General features: G+C 40.2%; 1 protein-coding gene across 3 annotated transcripts in view; it reads left to right on the forward strand.

Annotated features, from left to right (window-relative positions):
- IL1RAPL2 (interleukin 1 receptor accessory protein like 2) overlaps positions 1-22317 on the forward strand; it is a 391439-nt gene that overhangs the window by 201391 nt on the left and 167731 nt on the right. For all 3 annotated transcript variants that reach the window (XM_074601410.1, XM_074601412.1, XM_074601411.1), the window contains exons 4-5: positions 13624-13810; positions 19580-19733. In XM_074601410.1, the coding sequence (XP_074457511.1) occupies positions 13624-13810; positions 19580-19733 (341 nt within the window). The remainder of the gene's footprint in view (positions 1-13623; positions 13811-19579; positions 19734-22317) is intronic.

Raw genomic sequence — 22317 nt, forward strand, 5'->3', positions numbered from 1 at the left:
TCAGAGAATGAAGCTTGCTTCATCTTTGTCTGCTATTCTGTACTGAAATTATACACGTTTGATGAATTTAATACCAAATATTTGCAGCAAAAATAACAGCACTGTTCAGAGCTCAGAATTTCCTCTCTTGCCGTCTCTGCTAAGTCGTGCTGCCTTGTCTCAGCTGCCGCAGTTCATTTTGATCCTGAAGAACGCTACTAAAATCAAAGATTGTGCTGTGGTGCATGGTGATTTCTACTGGGGACCAGCGTCCAGTTTAAATATCAGACGCATCTGCTAAACTCACTATTAATTCTGTGTTGCAGCCTTTGGAGTTAATTACTCTTTTAGCTGCTCTGTCGCAGGTTTAGTATAATGTGAACTCCGTGATTTTGAAATGTTACGGGAAGATAATGATTTATATGTTTCAAGGGAGCTATACTTTTTTCATAAGAAATCCCTGTTGTGGTAATCAAGTTACTAGTTTATTACTCTGGAAATTTTAATGCAAATCCTATGTGAAAAATTATTAATTTATCTTGGATTGAATTCTGAGCCATACTTTTTTCTGGAAAATTTCAAAACTCTTTGGTGATTTACATGGCAAAGTAGTTTTGGTAACAAATAGGCAAGGTCTTAATTCATGCTTTCTCCTCATTTTCAGATAAAACCCATATGATGTGCCTCTTGGAAGGCATTATACAGCAATAAGATTTTCCTTGTCAGTTATACAGTTTTTCTGCTTTGGGTAGAACTTTCTTCTATAATTACAGATATTTTTGCCTTTTTCAGATTTATGTCCCAGTGCAGAATATTACATATAATGGTTACACATAAAAGACTGTATTTCTTCCTTTACTGAATTAATTCTTTCTTCCAAAATTTTGGTAATGTATCCCTGCAGTTATTGTTTATGAAATCATAGGTGGCTTAAAATAGCTGAGGAAATAGCACTAGTAATTTATTTTAATTTCATTAAAATTGTGCTAGATGTAATGTTCTGAAATATGATCACACATTTGTGGTAGACTATCCACACCATTAACCGTGTAATTTCAGCTTTATGAATCCCTTTTTTTTTTGGAGGGGGATAAGCAGATGTTTGTGTTTTAGTCATTAACCAGGATCACCTGCTTTGTGAGAATTAAGAGGTCAGAAATGAGAGCGGTAATTCTAGAATATGATTTTATTTTCTAGAAACATAAACAATTTCTGTTACAAATGCCTTCTTTTGTAGACAGAATGAATAGAGACTGGTAGAGAGAACTCAGTGCAGTGGAAATGAAGAGGTGACTGTCCATTAGTGTGCTGTGCTGGGTTTAGGGTTGCATGCATAATTAAGGCTTCTGGTTTGGTAGCTGAATGAAAAAAATTGGGGAGGAAAATGCTTTTGTTTCAAGATAAATGTAGAACTTTTTAAGTTTTTCTCAACAAAGATGTTTTCATTTATGTCCTCTAAGAGAAAATCAGAAGCAATTCAAATCTAAATGTATGTCTCTCTAGCCCCTTACCAGAGATGTGGGAAGCCCTGGTGCAATTCCCTCTGCTGCCCTAAGGGTGAAAATTCACATTTGTGTGTCTCAGTGGCCGGTGTGTCCTGCGTTCACCCACTTCAAGTCTCTTGCCTTAGAACCGTTCTGTCTGAAATTCGTACTTGTCTATACAAAAGGGTCGCAAGGAGGTGGGATGCTTAGATATGCTGCTAAGGCTAATTGGGGACAAGGGGTTCCTGTCCCAGAAGAAGTTTATGGCTTGAAAGGAAGGACACTCTTGAGCTGGGACGGTCTCTGGTAGAAGGCAAGTAAACACCAAGGGTTTTTAGCGAGTTGTACATAAAGGATGTCACAGACAATAGTGCGAGTTATGCTAATTCACTCTTCCTCGACTTCTTTTTTCTCGGTCAAAACAATGTAGCAAACAAGAAAACTGCATGGGGAAGATGGCAATTGCACATTTCACTGAGTTTCCTATTTGTTGTGAAAAGGTTCTTCACAATTCTAAAAAAAAAAATCCTGATTTTCAAGAAGCTGCACTTTCTGGTTGCTCACGGGTGCTTGTAGGATCAAGGCATGAGTACCTTTGAAGCAATTGGAAGGAATTTTTCAGAAGCTGCTTGAAAAGAGTGGGTGTGAGCAGGGGAAGGATAGGCTGATAAGACAATGATTTGGAGATGGATAAAAATTAAATATGTCAGTGAATTCTTTCTTATATAGAATTGTCACTTCAATGATCATAATGTCTGTTTTGCAAATGAACCTGTAATGCTGAATAAAATTAAGGAATATTAGTGCAGCATTAATGAAAGAGATTGCTTCTCCAGACTGAGGAGGTCTGATACCATAATTTAAATATTGTCTCTCCTTTATTAACCAATCAGACATTGTTCCACAGGCAGGTGTGGGGGTGTTTGTATAATAGGAGGAAATTATTGTTGCCTTAAAACTTACTTCTCTCTTCTCACAATACATTTTGTCATTGACCTGACACTCAGATGCAAACCAAAGTGTGGTATTTTTCTCTAGTGTTAAGCATGGCTGTGACATATTAAAGGGTCTGATTCTGCAGGGACTTATAAAAGAGTGCAGAATTGAGCTGTGTTACCTAATCCATGTGAAATCCATGGATCTGCTTAGTTCTCAGGTGCCTTTTCTGTGTCAAACCAGGGATATTGCTACAGCAAGATCCAGCGACATCCAAAAAAGGGATCCTGACTAACGGATAGACGTGTGTTTCACTCAGTTCCCAGAAAAATGCCGGGACATCCGTGTCGCGACTTTACTGCCCAATATAGAAATGCTGCATTCTGGAGGTCTCTTTGCAGTAAGGTCCTGGACATGCCATTAATCTTCCAGCACCCACCAATGCTACTTTCAGATAAAGCTGTCACCATTTCTATTACAGAGGTTTGATGTTCTGGGATTTTCGCATCAGCACTCTGGATCGAAGCATTTTCACTGAAGGATTCAGAGATGAGAGCACCAAAGCCACACATGGAAACTAAAATAGATCTAAATGCACAGGGTAGCCCTAAAGTTCTGAGGGTATAAGACAGTCATTTGCAGATCATGTGCTGCTTTTGCTCTCTGAACAAATACATTTGTTTCTCTGTGTTAAATGCCTCCATTTCTTTAAAGAGGGAACAAGAACTGGGCCTATGTAGATTTTCTTAACGTGGTGAAAAAGAGAAGATGAGCTAGGGAAGAAATCTCATCAAAGCTTAGCAGCACCTTTGCCCTCAGCAAGGGCCTGCTCCTGGAGCCCTTTCTTCTAACTGGGCCCAACTCCGAAATAAACTGAAGTACTGAATAAATGCTTTATAAGCAAGATCAGTAAGAGTAAAACATTAGTGCATATTTGCTGTTAGTTAACTGTTGGTGAAAGAAAACAACCCAATTCCCACAATGTGAATCAGGAGGGTAGAAAGTCTGGGTCTTGTGGGGGTGCAGGGGAAGCAGGAGGTGGAGGTTTATGGTCGCCAGGCTGGCTGACGGAGCTAAGCCTCGATTTTTGTACAAGATGCAGAATAACAAGGGAGTGAGGGCCTTGAATACCTATGAGGAAATAAGCCTGCAGATCTTTAATACTAGCATTTGATGCCAGAAAACTGCCAACAAATCAAGGTAAGAAATCTGCGCATCCTTTTTCCCTTACTTTGTCCCTATCTGCACAGTTCTTAATGGAGAGCAGCATTGCTATGGACATGCACAGAAGAATCAAGCCTTTGCCGAGCCATTGGTGAAATACTGAGATATTACTTTCTGAGCAGTAATAAAATAGACTGATAGTAGATTTTAAGCCTTCAGGCTTCTGAATGTCTGTGGGAGCGCATGACCGGCAAATCAAAATCAGATTTAGACAGCCTGGAGGGGCTGTCAGTAAAACTTCATTTGTGGCATAACCTTTGTGCTCTCGCTTCAGTGAGTGTTAGGAGGAGCTGAGGAACTTGTTTCAAATGCTTACAACCTGGACTGCAGTATGCACCTATCATCCCAGGAAAAGTTGCACCACTTCCTGAGCACTGAAATTCTGATTTCCAAACGAAAGGAAAGAAGAGTTTTTTTCAGGTCCAAACAGAGACCAAACAGGAAAGTTGGACTAAATCGTGATATGAAAAAGTGCAGGGGAAGGTCACTTTCTCTGCAGCCATCTGTCATGGTTCTTACAATACGTATTTTAATGCAGTTATTCATTTTGTTAGTGGCAATATCTTCTCATTACAGAACGTTTCATGTTCAGGTAGGTGCTTTGGCTTTATTCAGTGCTCAACTGTTCATGACAAAGGTGATATTGTATCTCAAATCCCTTTGAACACAGTGTTGTAGTTCCAGTGTAGTCATAGAATACCTCCTTACATATGCTTCACTAGCAAGTGCTTTTTTTTTTTCCCCATAGACTTACTCTGAAAAGATCCAAAGATGATACTTTCTTGTGGGCCAGTGTCTTTAATCATCAGATGTCCAAGAGAAGCACATCTAAGTAGCTGATGGATTACACACCTCATGGTTACCTTTCATACTTGCACGCTGGTACATGATCCGCTTTCATGGCTGTACTGTCCCAGGCATGTCTGTAGAAGGCAGCTAAATTTCACACTTAGAGCAAGTGCATGGATTCAGCATTGCATAGTCTTCCCAGGCTCTGTATGACACTAACATTAAAAGTCACGCATTAAAACTGTGTGACATTTCCCACATTAAAAGTGACTGATTCTGTATAAACAAAATCTCTGTGATATATGGTATTCAATACCTGAATACAGTGTTAGAGTGGATACAATATAAAGTCAGTATGATTCATGCTGAAATAAAATTTAACTTACTGAGATATAATATTTTGGCATTATCAAAATGCAGGGGAAAGTAGAATCAGAATTCTTCTACTTTTCTATCTAAAATTGTGTAAAAACTGATGGTGCTCCTGCAAATCATTTTGATTACATTGTCTTTATTGAGAGAAATCAGTTCTATCTGTTCTTTTGACACTTACACTTGCAGAAAAACAAAGATTTGTTTCTTTTCCCTGGTGATGTGTATATTTCTGCTCACTCACTCTCCTTGTCTAAACCTTTAGAAGAGAAAATACTTATCCTCTGTCTTTCTGAAAGCCAGCGTTTACTGTTGCTGAGAAGCTGCAGGAACAGTCAGGGCTTCAAGGAGAAATGCCCATGTTGCCATGTTGTGGTTGGAGAGCATCCAGCGACTTCCCTGTTGCACCAGCATCCACAAGGATGAGAATATTGTGTATCCTTCAGTTTTCCTAATAGTAAATCCCAGCTTTAGATACCTTTAAAATGACTGGCATTACCTTCTAGTCCCAACAGACTGTCATAGCGAAAGCTCCATGTGCTGCAGTGTATAAGTAACATTTCAGCTCACTGTCACTGGTTGCTCATGGATGAAGTGCCTTCCCTTGTGGGCTTCAGACCTTGCCTGCTGGAGAGAAAGGATGCTAAGCAGAGCGACTGCTTCCTCATGCAGTCAACTTTGCGTGCAGGAGACCTATTGCTGAGGTGTTGTTCAGCCCTCAGCCATCTCCTCTCTAACATATTGGGCAGTTTTCATATCCCTTCTGTTCTCCATATAGCAATGGAGGAGAATGTGCTTTACCCAGGTACTACTCCTGTTGAAACCCACATCAAGTAAGCTGTAACTGTAACATGTCAGTAGGCAATGTTGTATATGTCCTGTGAGCAGACAGACAAATGGAAGGTTTCCTGAGGAAATCCATCATGCCCAAAGTGCAAGGTGACAGAACCATAGGGAGTTAAACTGGTATTTGGTAACTGATCCTGGAGGATAATTTCTTCTTTTCTGGCAAACGCTTAAGGGAAGACATAGCCAGGAGGACTCAGCTGCAAGACTCAAACAGCTCTCCCTGCAAATGGGCATAAGGGCATTCACTTCATGATCCTTTGTTATAGCATTCGTTGTGTACCCTATGAGATAATAACTGATCCACTGGTTTACGTGCTCAGTTGCCTGTATACAAACTGAGGGGGGCTTGCCTTTCCTCACTGCATCTACAAATAGGACTTACGTGTATGAAGAAGGATGTGCTCCACAGGTTTTGTTCCCAGAGGCAACAAAATCAGTGAGGTTTACCAGTGCAGACAAGTCTGCTGGCTATCCCGAATGCAGCTTTTGTTTTGCGTCTTAGATGTCTAATAAAAAAATGCATAGAGGAGTAGGTACACTAATTCACCCACTGTGTGGGTTGGAAGAAATAAAGGGGAAAGTGTTCAGTGCTCTCAGAAACAGGGTATTGCAAATCCATAATTATTGGAAGGGGATTTCTTCATGCTTCCCTGGGAGCAGGTGTCCCTGTGCCTCAGATTTATGTCATTTGTAATGGGGCTTTTCAGTAAGACAGTATAATTTAACAGTAATATCCAGAGTTCTAACAGAAAATTATTAGGAAATAAATGAAAAGGGCGTAGTCATTTGCAGTAGCAAACTTCAGGGCAACTTGCTGCCTTGTAATTCTTAAGGGCAAGGAAGACATTTTCCCTGAGAGCAAACCCAGCCAATTACAGGATTTGTTCTACTGGAACAGGATGTGCTGAAGCTGATAGAGACCAGATAGTTCATGAATTTAGGTGTGATATGCTGCGATTACTTGGTGTTCTTTTGGCTTCTGCATTTCTTCTATATTCTATTTTATATTTTCATATATTCATTTCTAATAACTAACTTTTTTGAAGACTTTATAAAAAACCCAGCAAGGAACACTGTTGACCCGTGTGATTCAACTTAAATGCTAGATTTTCCCTCCGTGCCTGAGCAGTCCCTGTCGGAATGGCTGACTGTTGGTTTGTTGTTTTTCAATTGCTTCTGTCACGATGCAGAGGCCAGCAGGACCAGACCATGTGTGTGGGAAGGCAACCAGAAAAGAAATATCTCCTCCCGACCCTTAAGCATGTGCAAATCAGGCTGGCTGTCACTTACTATTCTCAGAGAGACTTAAGAAACGTGGTACTAGAGATTATCCCTGAAATTTCAAATCATGGCCTTGCTGTTATGAGCTGTATCACTGACTGTACTAGGCATTTTTGTGTCACATTTCCCTCTTAATAAGGATGTTAGCTGAAGTCCAACTTTAGATTAAACTTAGATCTAAGCTTTGGTGAGAGAGACCCAACTGTGAGAAACTGTACCCAACTGCCACATCTAAATATCTTTTCTTCTCTGTCCCAGCATCCAGGAAGCCTGAAAATTCCCTAAACAGGGCTAAACTCACAGTGAGGAGTACAGGTCTTGCTTTTAAGTGCCTCTGGTGAGAACTATGTTCCTGATGGTTAACTTGAAGAGACATCCCTGGCTATCTGTTTTTCAAGCTGTCATTAATGTGAGCCTTTTAAAATTATGTTTCAGTGACTTGGCTCAGAAGTTATCTCTTTTGAATAGTGATGGTATAGGCTTTCCTCATTGTAAAACATACGCCTCTGGGACATCTAGTACGTTTTAGTCAAGCTCAAATTTTCATCTTGTTTCTGGTGAGTATTGTGTAGTGATTGAATCTTAGGAGAAAGGAAGTACAGAAGGAATAAAAATTCTTAAAGAGTGATGGGTTAGCTCACCACAAATACTTTTTCTTCTTGAAGGGAATGGGGCCTTGAGTGGTACCTCTGTCTGGATTCACAATGCAGGTCTCTATTGGAGGATCCAAGGAAGTAGAGATAATGAAAGAACATTGGATTTGTAACATTGCACTGTTTCAGCACTTCATTTTCTGAGATCATACTTCCATGATGTTGTCTTCTTTTACTAGTAGGATCTTGAAAACCAGTCAGACATTAAAGGAGAGGTAACATGGGATTATGATTTTTCCTATCGTGAGCAGGAGTTGGTAGTAGAATGAGTAATTCTAACTCATAACAGCAATGAGTAAGCAAAATACAAGACAGGAATGTTTGGAGTTGCGTCAAGGCCAGGTACCACACATGCAAGCTGCAGAAACGCTGCACCTCTTGATCTGTGGTTCAGGGAGCAACTACAGCAGTTGAATGTTCCTCTCTGGGCATTGCTTTCTCACTTGACAAACTGGTAAGAAGAAAAAAATCTAAAAACCTTGAGGGATCTGTGATTTGTAACCTCTGAGAGTGATTTACAGCATAAGCAGGAATTCAGTCTTTTCCAGACAATGACCCCAAACACGTAGCAGTGGTAGTCAGTGAAAAATAAGTTAGCACTTAAATGAAACTTTGGAAGAGAAAGTAATAATCCATTTGTTTTTAGGAAAGATGTTACATTTGTGTGATCTGAAAAAACCAATGATAATAAATAACTCATTTTTCTTTAAGAAGATCAACAAACCATGACCTCATTGATCTTAGCAAAACATGCTCAGATACCAATGAAACTGCCTAATAACAATTATGTGAAGTGTGAAATTTAGACAGCAATAAATTTACAAGATTCTCGTGAAGAGAGAGGAAAACAATCAAATGCTCAATTAAGTCTGAAAGCTGATAACATGGCACATTCTTATAGCAGCTGGTAGTGGATCTGGTAGTGCATTAATTGCTGTGGACCTTCAGATGTACAAGGACAGTTGGTTGTGCTGTTGTTGCTTGAACTCAGAACAAGCAAAGGTGAAGGTCAGGGTTGACCTATACAGTCCTGCAACCAGTATTTCAGTAAGCCAATGAAAATGCCATTGAAACAGCCAGAGTGTTTAGGTACGTTGGAAGAGATCTAAGTCTGAGCTGTGCTGTTCCCTGAGCACTGCTTTGATAAATACACTTCACAGCTTTTGAATCTACCACCATAGTCTTAGTTCTAAGACCTAAGTCTTAGAATGTAATAAAAACCCTAAAACTTAATGAAAAATGAACCTGGAGGAAAAAAAGTTGCAAATCCTCTTATATAAATATGCAGTTCAAATCTAGGGATTTTTTTTGATCTAGTAGATATAAAATACTCAGCCACTTTGCTACCTCCTTCCTCTTTATAAGAAAATAGATAAACAGGGGGGAAGGTTCTGTGCATACTAGAGACAAAATTGTTTTACTTGACTCTTTCAGCAAACCACCCTCACTTAGCAGAAAAACAAATGCCAAAAATGGTTTTTTTTTTTTTGCAAAGTTGGAGATACTTCCTCTAATCTGAATTCAGCCTTAGGGCTGATTAATTGTCTTGAATCCAAAACAAGATGAAAAATAATTTAGGGACTGGCACTCCGATTGCAAATGTCCTTCTTATCCGTTTCCTTGTATCTTCCTTTTTTCCCTCTTGTCCTTGCTTCGAAGTCAAGCCAAACTCACAATTTTGCTTGCTTTTGTTTTGAGATCTCTTAAACTCCCTTGGTTTTCCCTGTGGTTTTCTATTGGATTCTAAGCTGGCTTCAGTTTGTAGTTCAGAGCCAGTTCCAAGTGGCCTGGGGATTACAAATGCCTTGCCACCAGAACAAAGGGAACTACTTTGTGAACTCTGGCAAAGCTAAACCCTTCTTCACATTTCCAGTCGAGAGAGTAGGCCCAGTTTATAACTAGTCCTTTGAAATAGGGAATTATGAATCTTAGTTTCACTGTGAAAACATAAGACACTTAAATTTTTTTATTTGCACTATGGAGTGTTTTTGTCTTTTTTTCCCCTCTTCCTGTTCCCCATATGACCGCTGCTATTTCCTTTAGAAATGAAATCCATTGGAAATCAACTCCCCTGGAAAATGAATAGTTTGGGAACTTTTCAGAAAAGACAAATTATTAAAAGACTTGCTTTCAGACTCATGGGCTTAATTCCTTTACATGTGGAAAGTGGGTTGTTTGCAGTCTGCCAGGTTCCTTTGTGTTCCAATATTCTCTACCTATATACAGCTCTTCTTACCTGGCCTCACAGTACCGAGATCACCACCACAAGCCCTCCAGCATCTTCCTCATCCACCTGGAAGATACTTCCTTTTTATTCCTTTCAGCCACTGATTCTGACAGCAAAACCTGGGTTACCAGCTTTGCTATTGTTATCTGTTGTACTTGTGTTCCAGCTTTCCTCATTAAATACGGTCATACAACCTTTCCAGCCAGTCTGCAAAGTGCTGGCAGCGTTGACCTCTGCCACCAAGGTCCATGACCATGTACTGGAAACAAAAGTAGATCCTCCTTTTTATAATTCATAGGCCACCTGTTTAGCTTTTAAAAGAGGAAAAGCAATAAATGTAGAATTCATGCTAGTCAGTCCCCATACACAGAGATCCTGAAAATGATTGACAAGGAGTGCTGGATCCCCCCCCAGCACAGCAGCTCTATGGGCTTCCTGAGGGACCTCTGTAGGTGAGTTCCTATCGCCTCAGTGACCTGCGTGGTGGCCAGCACCATAATACTCCTGTCTGTTTACCGAGGTGGTAAAAACAATGCTGTAGTGACCATTGACTGCTTTGTGATCCCCTTCCTGAGTTCTCCCTCCCTGGGGCTTGTGCCCCAGGCCCCACAAGGGAGGGAAGACAGTATGTTCCCATGTGCCTGTGAAACCAAATGCACATTTTTCTGCAAATTACAGTTCAAATTACAAGGTTGTTTTTTTCTGTGTAGGAAAATTAACAGGTTCATCTACTAATTCCCACATAGAATGAACATGGTTGATTCCATGACTAGATTAAAGGAATGCTTCGTTCACTGGAATTCCTGGAGAAGTTGCCCTTTTCTGAATTACCAGCTGTAGCACTAACGTGAGTGGGTGGTGAAGAAGCATTCATAAAGCTTTCAAGTCTATTGGTGTTGGCTTAGTGAGGGCTTTCTTCATCGTGAACCTGAATAGATTTATTGTCTCGGTCATGGAGTGTGAACAAAAGTGATAGTGCTCACCAGGCACTTAGTTTTCTCAATTCTACTCAATTCTAATTGTAACTAATGAAAAGCATACTACATTTTTAGGTCGTGTTCCAGGAAGCATTTTAAATAGAAGTAGCCTCCAGCGCTGTTCAGAATGCTATCTAAATAATGCAAGATTGTTAGCAGAAAATACAGCACTGTTAAATAACACCAAGTAATGGACAACTATTCAAAGTCCTTATTCTTGATTAGCCTGGATCATTATTACTGAGCACATGTGACCTTATTTGCACTCAGTAATACTTATAGTCATTCAGAAAAGTTAAATAATCATTACTGATTAGTTGTTATTGATTATACTGAGTGGTTGTATCCATATTTTGTGGATTTTCAGTCCTGTGTTAGGAAGCATTGAAACTTTTCAAAGATGTTTTATTTTCTTCCTACAAAAAAGGTAACCCTTTTCAAAAGCAAGTAGTTTGGGAGAAAGTTGACTTATGTTCCCTCAATCATATAAGTATTTCTGAAAAGCCTACCCAAAATGATGCATTTTTTCAATCCAGAGAACTTTTGTTTCAGATAAAATAACACATTTTGTGCAGTTTGTGAGGATGAGACTTTTTTATAGCCTCTCAACTGAAAAACACCATGGCAGTGTGCAAAGTGAGCCTTTCTGCTCTGAGAGGGGGGACGGAGAAAATATCCACCAATTTTATTACATAAATGTGCAGGTGGCATTTTGAAGAGGAGGGAATAGGAAGGGAGATTTCTGTGGTTCTGCTGAATACGTAAAACTAACGATGCTGAAAACGAGAGGTTTCTGAAGATTGCCTGTTGATTTGCCTTGCAGATACCTCTCGTACCTTGCACAGTATTTTGTCAGCGCTTGTTTAGTGTGAGGCTTAGTGCTGTGATGAAGTGGCCCTATAGACCATTTTATTTTCTTCCTAACTACAGGCTTGCTTGACGGGGCGACATGTTGAAACGTTGCATAAGAAAAGATTTGTTATGGAGCATGTTGGATTTTTTTTTTTTTTAAATTAAAAGCATTGTCATGAGTGGCGAAGCGGCCATATCTCCTGCAAGAGCCCTCGACAGCTGCCTTTGATGGGAGCCACCACCCAGCACATCAGTTTTACTCCAGGCTTTTTTTGGTTGTGGCGCAGTCAGTTAAAATGACAAAGTGATGCATGATGGGAGGAAGAGCCTCATTATGTTGTCTCTTGTGCTTTGTAGTTTGCTTTTAAAGGCCTCTGTTTGCCATCACACCTAATGAAGGGCAGAAGCCAACAGTCTGGGTTGCAGCGATCCTGTGCAAAGCACAAACACTTCACAGTAACGCCACGACAAACACCATTTGGGATTTTTTTATTGCCTGCCTGATAGCTCTGTTAAAGATGCAAGTCTCAAGCAATTTAATTTAATCCTGTTTTCATGATTGTGAGGCAGGGGAGCTGGGCTGTTGCGTTTATTCCACCCTGATATTAAGACAGACTTAGGTGTAGCTCGCAATCCACTCGCCCGGATTTAACTCTGTCAGGATTCTTTGGTGATACAGCAGGCAATGGTTTGAAGCGCTAAGGGATTACCTTTAACAAGATTTTAAGGCCAAAATGTCTGTGTAACCACCAGTATGACTTCTTGCCTATCTGCCCTGGGTGCGGTGCCCGGGGCTGCAGGGTCCCCTCTGAGGAGAGCCGAGGGGCTGCCCCACCCCGGACACGGCCGGTTCCAGCTGGTTCCGGCCGGTTCCAGCGGCCCCAGCGGCGGGCAGGGCTGAGCCCCTCAGCCGGGCTGGCGGCGCCTCGGGGAAAGCCCGTTTGAGAAAGGGCAAAGCGCTGCCGGGCAGCGGGGGGTGAGGGGAAAGGTGTGAGAAACAGCCCTGGGCACCGCGGGCCGGGCGGGGAGGAGGCGCTCCAGGCCCCAGCAGAGACTCCTCTGCGGCCGTGGAGGGACCCCCGGGGAGCGGGCTTTCCTGACGGGACGGCAGCCATGGAGGGCCGGGCTGGAGCAGGGGGTCGTGTGAGGAGGAAGGGGCGGCAGAGAGGACAGTTATGGACAGATCGCAACCCTCCATCCCCACCCTCTGCACCGCTCGGGGCTGGGGGAGGTAGAGGAGTTAAAAAAAAGGAGGTGAGAGGAATGTGTTTTAGCTTTTTTGTCTTTCTCACTATCCAAATGTTTTTTAATGTGCAGTCAGTTAAAATTATTTTTTCAAGTCAAATCTGTTTTGCCCATGACGGTAATCAGTAAGTGATCGTGTTATCTTTGTCTGAACCCGTGAGCTTTTTCATCTTATTTTCTCCTTCCCCTCTTGTTGAGGGGGAGTGAGAGAGCAGCTGGGTGGGCGGCTGGCAGCCAGTCCAGGTCGACCCACCACAGTATCACATGCTGCAGGATTTTATATAGCAGTTCCTTCAGGGGGACGAATTCTTCCTGCATGATGTGCTTTAACATCCAGCGCATAATCCGCTTCTCAAATGTATAGCACTGCATACTGGAGTGAAATCTGAAAGTGGGAGAGAAAGAGGGAGAGTGCGCGTGACACACAGGGGAAATGGAACAGTGTATCCTGACCAGCATTTGAGATGCCAACAGGTTTCTGTGTTTGTAGACTTGCAAGCTCTAAAGAGCTGCTGTGCTGGGTTACATCGCTTGTTAACAAAATTTCTACAGGGTTCTTCATAGTAAATGAGAAATGAGCCTTCATGTTTTCTAGTAATTCCTCAGTGTTGGAAATAAGCAGCATGACAGTCACTATTTGAATGTGTCGCTGAAGTGTTTATGAAGATGAGAGCTTAATAAAGAAATTTACTATGCTGAAACAAACATGGTAAAAAGGAGGTAGGATAAAAGAAAACATTTTTCTGTCCCTGCAGAAACTCAACGTATTGCATGAAGGTGTCCATGTCCTTGACAGTAGCTGAGAATGAATCTGGGCTTTGCTACAACAGCAAGATCAGATATCTGGAAAAATCAGAAGTCACTAAGAGAAAGACAATCTCCTGTCCTGATATCGAGGATTACAAAACAGCCAGTCAAGAGCCAGATGTGGTGTGGTACAAGGTAACTATTGCTGTCTTATTGCTATTGTGCTGAAACTACACAAAACTTCCACTGTTTTCAGTCTGAGGCCTTTTCTGAGCCTGCAGTGGTTTGTGACTGTTCGGGAGGATGCTCTCCCACTGTCATAAATGCATAGATACAGTATCACAGAAGAAAAACTAAATTACAGACAAAACTACCTAGCATAGGCATTGTCTAGCAGAAATCAGCATCAATGAGGATGTTCTGTGCAGGAGGTCAAGTGGTTTCACTAACAGCAATACCATGTTCCCAAAACACTGTGCCTCTGTACCAGTTTCCACCTTGGTGGGATGTCTCCCTACCTGATGCTGTAGTAGAAAGAAAGGGAGGCAACCTACAATGGAGCAAAAGGTGTATCAGCACCACCAGCTTCAGTATCACACAGAATTGCAGAATCACAGAATTGTAGGGGTTGGAAGGGAACTTCGGAGATCATCTAGTCCAACCCCCTGCCAAGGCACGTTCACCTAACGCAGGCTGGACAGGAACGCATCCTGGCGGGTTTTGAATATCTCTGGAAAAGGAGACTCCACAGCCTCTCTGGGCAACCTGTTCCAGTGCTCTGTTACCCTCAAAGTAGTTTTTCCTTGTGTTGAGATGGAATTCTCTGTGTTCTAGCTTGTGCCCGTTGCTCCTTGTCCTGTCACTGTGCACCACTGAGAAGATTCTGTCCCCATCTTCTTGACACCTGCCCTTTAGATATTTATAAGCATTGATAAGATCCCCTCTCAGTCTCAGTAGTGCCACCCAGTTACTTTTTATGAAGTCTGTTGGGTAATTTCACCAAGGCTTGTTAATTTTTACCAAAGTCTGCTGGGTGATTTCGCAGAGATGCTTTTACTTTTGCTGAGGCTCATTGAGTAATTTTACTGAGGTCTGTCAGATACTTTTACTACTCAGCAGGTAACTCCTGTGGCTGTACCTTCTCCAAGGCTTGTCAAGTATTGCACACCACTTTCGGCAGCACATGTGTTGGTAATGTGTTTCTGTAGCTTCCCAAGAAAACAGGAGAATGACTGAAATATGGGTTGTCACGCAAATGTCAGGTACCAAGACCATAGCAAGGTCTGGCAAATTTTACCCGTTGTGTGGACTTGGACTAAAATCTGATATAGGAAAAGCCATCAGGTACAAGTTGCTGCAAGAAAAAATGCAGAAAAATAAAGAGCTGAAAGTCAGAGGGAACATTTAGGACAAACTTGGTTCAGGTAATGAAGACAGAAAAACACAAACTAGCTAAATCCTAAATTTTGAGTGCTTGATTTGCCAACCTTAATAACATTCTTTAAATATAGTTATTTTCTGTGAAATAAGTAATATGTGCAGAGCTGCGGATTTTTTTTTCCTCCTTAGCAGGTTGCATCAGAAAAGAGCAATTATAAAAGTTGTCATCTATTTCTATTTTTCACAGAAATCTCACATGTTCTATCTTATAGTAACAAAAAGTGTGCCATAACCCACTGTTAGTGTAAACAAAGTTTTTCTTTCAGCCGTTGAAGCTGTTTCTCTCAGCATATGGGTGGATATCTTCAGTGCTGTTCATATATAAAATATATGCATTCAGTTAAATCTGAAATCTTGGAGAAAAGAGGGTACCAGAGAGAAGCTGTTTCTTGCCCTATCTACCTAGGTATTAGTGGACACCAGGTCACGGAAGATCTAAATTTTTTTGCAAGAGCAGACTGGAAAAATAGTCTGTCAGGAATAATCTTAAGCTGTCATGGAGCAGAAATCAGTCTAAGGAAGATGCATGTACAATGCCACATCAACAATACTTTGTGCTGACCAAGAAAGGGAATGGAAGGGTCTTTGTTCGATATGCCCACACATGTTATCTGGATTATGCACACAGTTTGTGTGACACCAGGCTGGAGTGTGACAGCTGACTGATGAGTCATCACAGCAGTGAAACTGAACAGAATTGATGTGGTTGGATGATAACAGTGAGACAATCGAAGTCGAAAAACTGTAGTCTGGCTTGGTAATGAAAACAGACATAAATGGAATAACCTACTACATATACCTCCTTATCCGTAATTAACAGTAAGGTGTTATCAGTTCAGTTCCTAGACAACACTGGATCTGAGTCAGGAAGCTCAGTAATGTGAAACGTCAATATTAATGTTACGCAGAAGGTATATATGTCAGGTTGTCCCTTGAAACTTATTCCTGAAACAGGGTTTTGGAAGATTATTCCAGAGGATATTATGGTACTAACTGTCAATAGAGGTCTGCCTATTCAAAAGAGCATAAGTCCAGTTTCTAGAAAATACATAATTACTTGCATTTCAAAATAATATGATGCATACTGGGGTAACCCCTACAAACTGCACTTTGGGATTTAAGATCATATTGTGTGAGGCAATATGTGTAGCAAAAAGCAGGTCTCTTCTCCTGAAGAACAGTGTAAAGTAATATTCCACTTCAGGATCTGACTCACACTTTCTCAAGAAGGCATCTGTTTCCAGTGATAGCACACTGGATCCTCAAGTTTTTCCCCCTCTGCCTTTGTGATTGAGTTTGACGTGTTCATGCAGGTGTAATCAATCAGCCATCTTCTTGTCTAAATCGGCTCCAGAGGCACTGGGGGGCAATTCCTGTTCATTATGATGAAATATTTAGAAAATATTTTTATCTGGGGGAGAGCATAAGCTGTCCAAAATAGAACAGTAGATAAATAAATATCAGGAAGTCCTCAATGTTCCTTCCTTATACCTTTGTCTGAAAAGAGAAATCCTTGTGTTCACAAGAACCTGCCAGTTTGCTGGTGGTTGGGGAGTTTGGATTTACGACCGTTGAAGTAACATCAGACAGGACAGTAATGGTGCAAGCCCACCGTATGGAGGACTCGCCCTGCCTTCCAGAAGGCTTCTCTATGTGGAGGGATTAACGAATCTGAGCCAATAATTGCATCAATTTACAGGGAGTTAACTGTAATTTAAAAATGGTCTTAAAATAATTATGCCTGAATAGATTTCCACATACAGACCAGATAAGTAATAAAACATTTGCTATGAGGATTTCTTTTAACAGTAGTATGAACTTCACTTCTGGCTAGAATTACACTGCATGAAGTATTTATTTTTAAAGATTTCCACAAGTAATGCCATTGATATACGTACAGTGGTGTTAACGCCTCTTAGAACTGTTTTGACAAGAAGTATAAGGATTTTTTTTAAATAAGTGTATGTGTCAAGGCATGATTGAATGAATGAGATGTAACAGTAAGAGCAGCTTCATGAAAAATCAGCTGGCAGAGGAAAAAGTATATTACATCTAGAATGTGGAGGCTTAATTCATTTCCACTATCAGTTTTCTACTACTGGGTTGAAGGAAGGGCTGTGAAAACAATCAAAATGTCAGGTGAAGGACAGGTAGTTGTTATCTACCCTGCAAAAAATATTGTTGAGGTGCTGCCACTTAAATTTCAAGGAAGAGAAAAAGAAGCATAATAGTGTACACCTTAATTATTGGGGAAAAAAGCCCCAAAATATTTAAGATGTCTACGGAGAAATACATAGAGTAGAAAAATAAACTTTCAGATTCTCCTAGCAGGTAAATGTGGTGCAAAAGCAGAAAAGACTAATTAATTGGTTAAACAAGCAACAGTTGTACAATTGAACACTTACTTTTTTAGAGAAATTAGCAGACCTGTAGCAAAAAAATCTAGACTGTTTCCACAATATGAAGACAAGTTAGATTTTTTTTGTATTGGTTTGTTTCTCGGACATTTTCGTTGCTTAAAATACAAATTGTTATGATTTTCCAACTTCTCCACTTTTTTGCTTTTAGTTTTGTGGATTGAACTATTCTGTGAATAACAAGCAGAATAAAACAGGCATTTTCAACATATGTTTAGAAAGCTTGCATAATCAGTAGAAGAAAAATTAATTAGCTAAAATTTAGGAAAGAAAGGGTTATAAATAATTTTTAATATGAAGTGTTCTAAGTAGATACAATAAGAAACAATTAGGAAATTAGTGGTACAATTCCAACAGAACAATTCCTCACTGTAAAACCACAATAGCACAAACAATGTTTGTGCTAAATCATTAATCTCTGTAGTAGTAAAGACGTCACCCTTCTTTTTACAAACATGTAGTGTATAAAAATATATCTTTGATCTCTTTGCTCCCATACTTTTAAAAATAAAATAGAGAATATAAAACTGGTAACATATGATAGGGTCTTTCACTGCTGCTCTGAAAGGGTGCATATCTGAAATACGCTTACTTTGAATTCAAAATCTGACCACATTGTAACTGAATTTGGCCTACTAGGGAGAGGGATAAATGCTTCAGTGCAAGGCCAGAAGCTCACTGTGCCATTTTTTGATTCCTTTATTATTGTCCTTTAATTTAGAATCTGACATCGTGGATTTGGAATGTGTATGGAGTCCCATAAAAAAAATCATTTGTGTCATTCTGTCCTCTTGCTGTCATGCAGTATATTTGCATGTCAATGTATATTCTTGTTTGGTTGTTTTCTTAAGAGAACGCTTTGTTCTATTTTCTTTGCTGTGTTTCTGACACTGCTGTTGCAGATGAGCAGAAACTGGGGTGTAGGTCTGGGCTATTTACACGAATCTCTGAAGTTGCTGAGCCTGTTGTAACTGATGTGAGATTGTTAGCTGCAAGGCCAAGCGCCTATTCCGTGTTGCCACCTTGACAGAGGGAATAGAGGGGCATTAAAGGTACGAGGACCCTATGTTGCTTTGTGTGCTCTGGGTACAGAATTAGCCAGAGCCTCCAGAACTGTCAGGAATACTGAGCGGGTTAGAGAACTGACAGGAGTGTGATTTTGTTTGCCGGCAGAACAGGCTTGATGTTAAAGTTATTGAGAGACAATAAATATATAATCTTAAAGTACCATTTTAAAGAGACAATGATCAGGTTGTGCCCATGGTTTTGGTTCAGAATATTCCAGGAGGTATTCGATCATGAGTACCGTTAGTGTGGACGGTGACTGATCTGGCTGCAAGGATACAGTATGTTAGGAAGGGGAGAGCCTCTTCTTTCCCTGTATCACACACTATACAGAAGGACTCAAATGCTGTTCCAGTAGGACCACAATTCGTAGTGATAAACCTAAATCTGCCAAATAACAGCTAAGGTCTGCCTGGGGAAGTCAGTGAGAGTTGCAGGCCATCAGTACCATGCACTCCATCAGAGGACGCACATGGGGGTGATGCTCCAAAGAGCCCAGTGATGGGAAAAGGTGCCAGAGAAGCCAGTGGTGAAAAAAAAGGACCATAAGGAAACCAGGCTTCCTGAATTCTCTTGCTCACAAAACTGCTGCTGTTCTCCCTGTTTTCTTTTGTTGGTAAATGGTTCTAGCCTGAGACTGTGTGTTAAGTTTGCCTTCAGGCTAACTCTTAACAGATGTTGCCCTTACTCCCTTCAAACAGAGATGCATTTTAATGGTCCATCCTAAAGCAGAGGTCTTGGCAGTTGTTGATCATGAAAAAGAGGAGATACTTAACCATTGCTTCAGGGCACCATGTATTAAACACGGCCTATGGGATACAGTGGGAATTACTGAACCTTAAAAACATTTCTCTTTAATTTCTGTCTTCAAATTAATTCAAGTTTCAGATCTCTGTGCTCTCTGAAATTGTATTTGAATTTGAATTGCAAAATATATTGAGATGGTTGTTTACTTACGTATAATACTGAAAATCTGATCAGGCAACACTGTATTATGTCATACAAGCTGGGTAATTTTGGCAATGGGTTTTTTTTCCTGCAGGAATGTAAGCCAAAAATGTGGAGAAGCATTGTAATTCAGAAGGGAAATACTCTCTTAATACAAGAGGTCCAGGAAGAAGATGGAGGAAATTATACCTGTGAACTGAAGTTTGAAGGCAAGCTTATACGAAGAACAGTTGAATTGAAAGTTACTGGTATGAATCTTTGTTCTATGCCGATATAAATATAAAGATTTGAAGTAATAAGAAAAAGTGGTTTTCACATGTTTGAATGTGAGTGTTTCACATAAATCTATTTGATAGAACTAAGTCCAAACCAAATCCCAATAGCCAAGCAGTCCCAAACTAGAGGAAATTTATATCAAGATCTTATAAAATTACACAGAAGACTACTTCTGCCTTTTGGTGTGTACAAAACCTGGAAATGCTGGTAGCAAAAGCAAAAGGTGGAGCGGACCTAAGTCCTCCCTATACACTGGAAGTATTTCAGACTCCATTTTTGTCTTCAATGCTAAACAGAGAAAAGGTTGACTAAAGCTGCAAAACAGGCTTTTGGTGAGGTTTGTCCTATAATAAAACACAGACAAAAGAATCATCTTGAGTCATTAATATTTTTGACTGATTTTTCCATATTTTTAAGCTTTAATTTACTTTATGATGATCAGCTTCTCTAGTGTAGGGTTTGTCTTTAGTGAAGGCTGTGGCACAACCTTTTCCAAGAATGAAGTTAGGAACATTGGACTGTCAGGGGGAAAGTAACCTGTTTATCAGGAGGTCATACACTGTATGTTTCTGAGTCCATGTAGTAATCTACTAGTCAACAATATTTTTTTGTCTCATTTTGTCAGGTACCAGAAATGAATGTGTAAAAAATATTGCCTACCAATATATTCCCAATCCCTTTCCATTCCACTGTGCAGTATGAAATCTATAATTATTTTGCCTTCAGTGTCTGTGGAACTTCGCGTGTGTCTGAAAACAGTTGAGGTTTTTTCAGCCTTTTGCACAAAACCATATAAACAAATGATTAGGTATTTCCCTGTCTGTGTTTTGACATACTGATTAAAATGGGGTGCTACTTAAAGCAATGATAAGTAGAATTCTGCTTTCTTGTATCAAGCTGAATTAGTCCATATATTTCTAATATGTTCTTGGAATAGAATTCTTCCCTTTGTTTTGAGTGAAATCAATTTTTTTTCCTTATCATTACTCCACATTTTAAATAAGTCCTTTTCCCTGTGTGCCAGATTCATATATCACGTGACTGTTGTCCATTTTTGACCACGGGCAGGTCTCTAAAGTATTGATTTGACCTACCTGACCCCAGACCTAAGAAATGAAGATATAATACTTGCCTTGTGGATAGTTGCTATCCTGGGTAGCATGCTGGTCTTCAACCAGAATATGAACTAAGTTTGACAAAGTGAAAATGAGATGCATCTAATTCAATTCCCCATGATGGATATTCTTTAGATAACAGATATTCTATGCTCTCCCTCTCATCATGACCTTGCTAGAACTCTTGTATTCTCTTCATTATTTGAACAGTGCGGTATATTCATACTTCACAATTTAATGAATTTGTCCTAAACTAACTATAATATGTATTACAGTTAAGTAGGTTATTAAAATGTTTATGACCTGAATTATTAAAAATGTAAATATGGAATATGCGAGTGTTCTCCTTTTTGCAAAATGCTTGATTCTAAAATAAGGATCTTCCCTTTTTTAAAGTTGCATCAAATCTGTTTTTTAGTCCTTTTTGGAGATTGCGGTAGTTATGGAAGTGTCAAGATGAAATAAATGATTTTCGTAGGTGAATACAGTATGGGCATCTAAAGAGTGACTTGAAATCAGGATAAATGCGGTGCTGATGTACCAGAAGTTGGAATAACAGAAAGATTCAGGAAAATTTGAAGGTGCAGGATCCAGAAGCACCGTTTTAACTTGCTGCTGGAAAAGGTAATCAGAAGTTAATGATATCCAAGGCTAATGCAGCAGCTTTACTGAAGATGTGATCCCACGAGGCAGCCTGGTCAAAGTTATTTGCAGACAAGAGAGCAGTGGTGGACTAAGTGAAGAACGACTGTGTATTTGATATTCATATTAGTGTTGCTTTAGCATTTATTTCAAGTAGGTGCTAGGTGAGACTTTTAATTAGGGGCAGAGCCCTGCTCTTATTATTTAGTTATCCAGCAATTATTTAAGTGAACATAGAAGGTGCTGCCATAACTTCCTGTGCCAGAGTGTCAGGGCAGTTGCCTGAGCGGCTGTGGCTGTGCGAGGGAGCTGCAAGGACAGCATGTTGCATTCTCACTTTTGCAGACCCAAATGGAAGATCTCAGTGGCTCAGTTAAAGGGAGAAGGGGAGTTCCTACTCCCTTTCTTCTTCCTGTGCGAAGTCATGATACTAGATACTAGGAGATAATTTGTAAGGCAAAAAACTTTGTAGTCATAGATGGAAAATGAAAGCCATCAATGTAATGCCTGTCCATGGTAAGACAGACAGAGAGATCTGAGTTTTATTAGTAGATGAGCGGAGCACAAAACAAACAGGTAAAATGGCATTTGTAGAAAGGGGTAGTTGGACTACACATGGAGTACTGTACATGGCTGGCAATGTTATCATACAGCTTTGATGGTTAAGGTACGTGTGAGTATGATTAAGATGATAAAAGGCTTCAGAGGCTATAGCTCTTGGGGTTGTAAGGAAAAGGCTTGCAGCCTAGAATATATTTGAAAAATATTTTGACACAAAGTATTTATAGGGACAAAATCC

Source organism: Larus michahellis, chromosome 9, assembly GCF_964199755.1.
Source record: "Larus michahellis chromosome 9, bLarMic1.1, whole genome shotgun sequence".
Taxonomy (NCBI): domain Eukaryota; kingdom Metazoa; phylum Chordata; class Aves; order Charadriiformes; family Laridae; genus Larus; species Larus michahellis.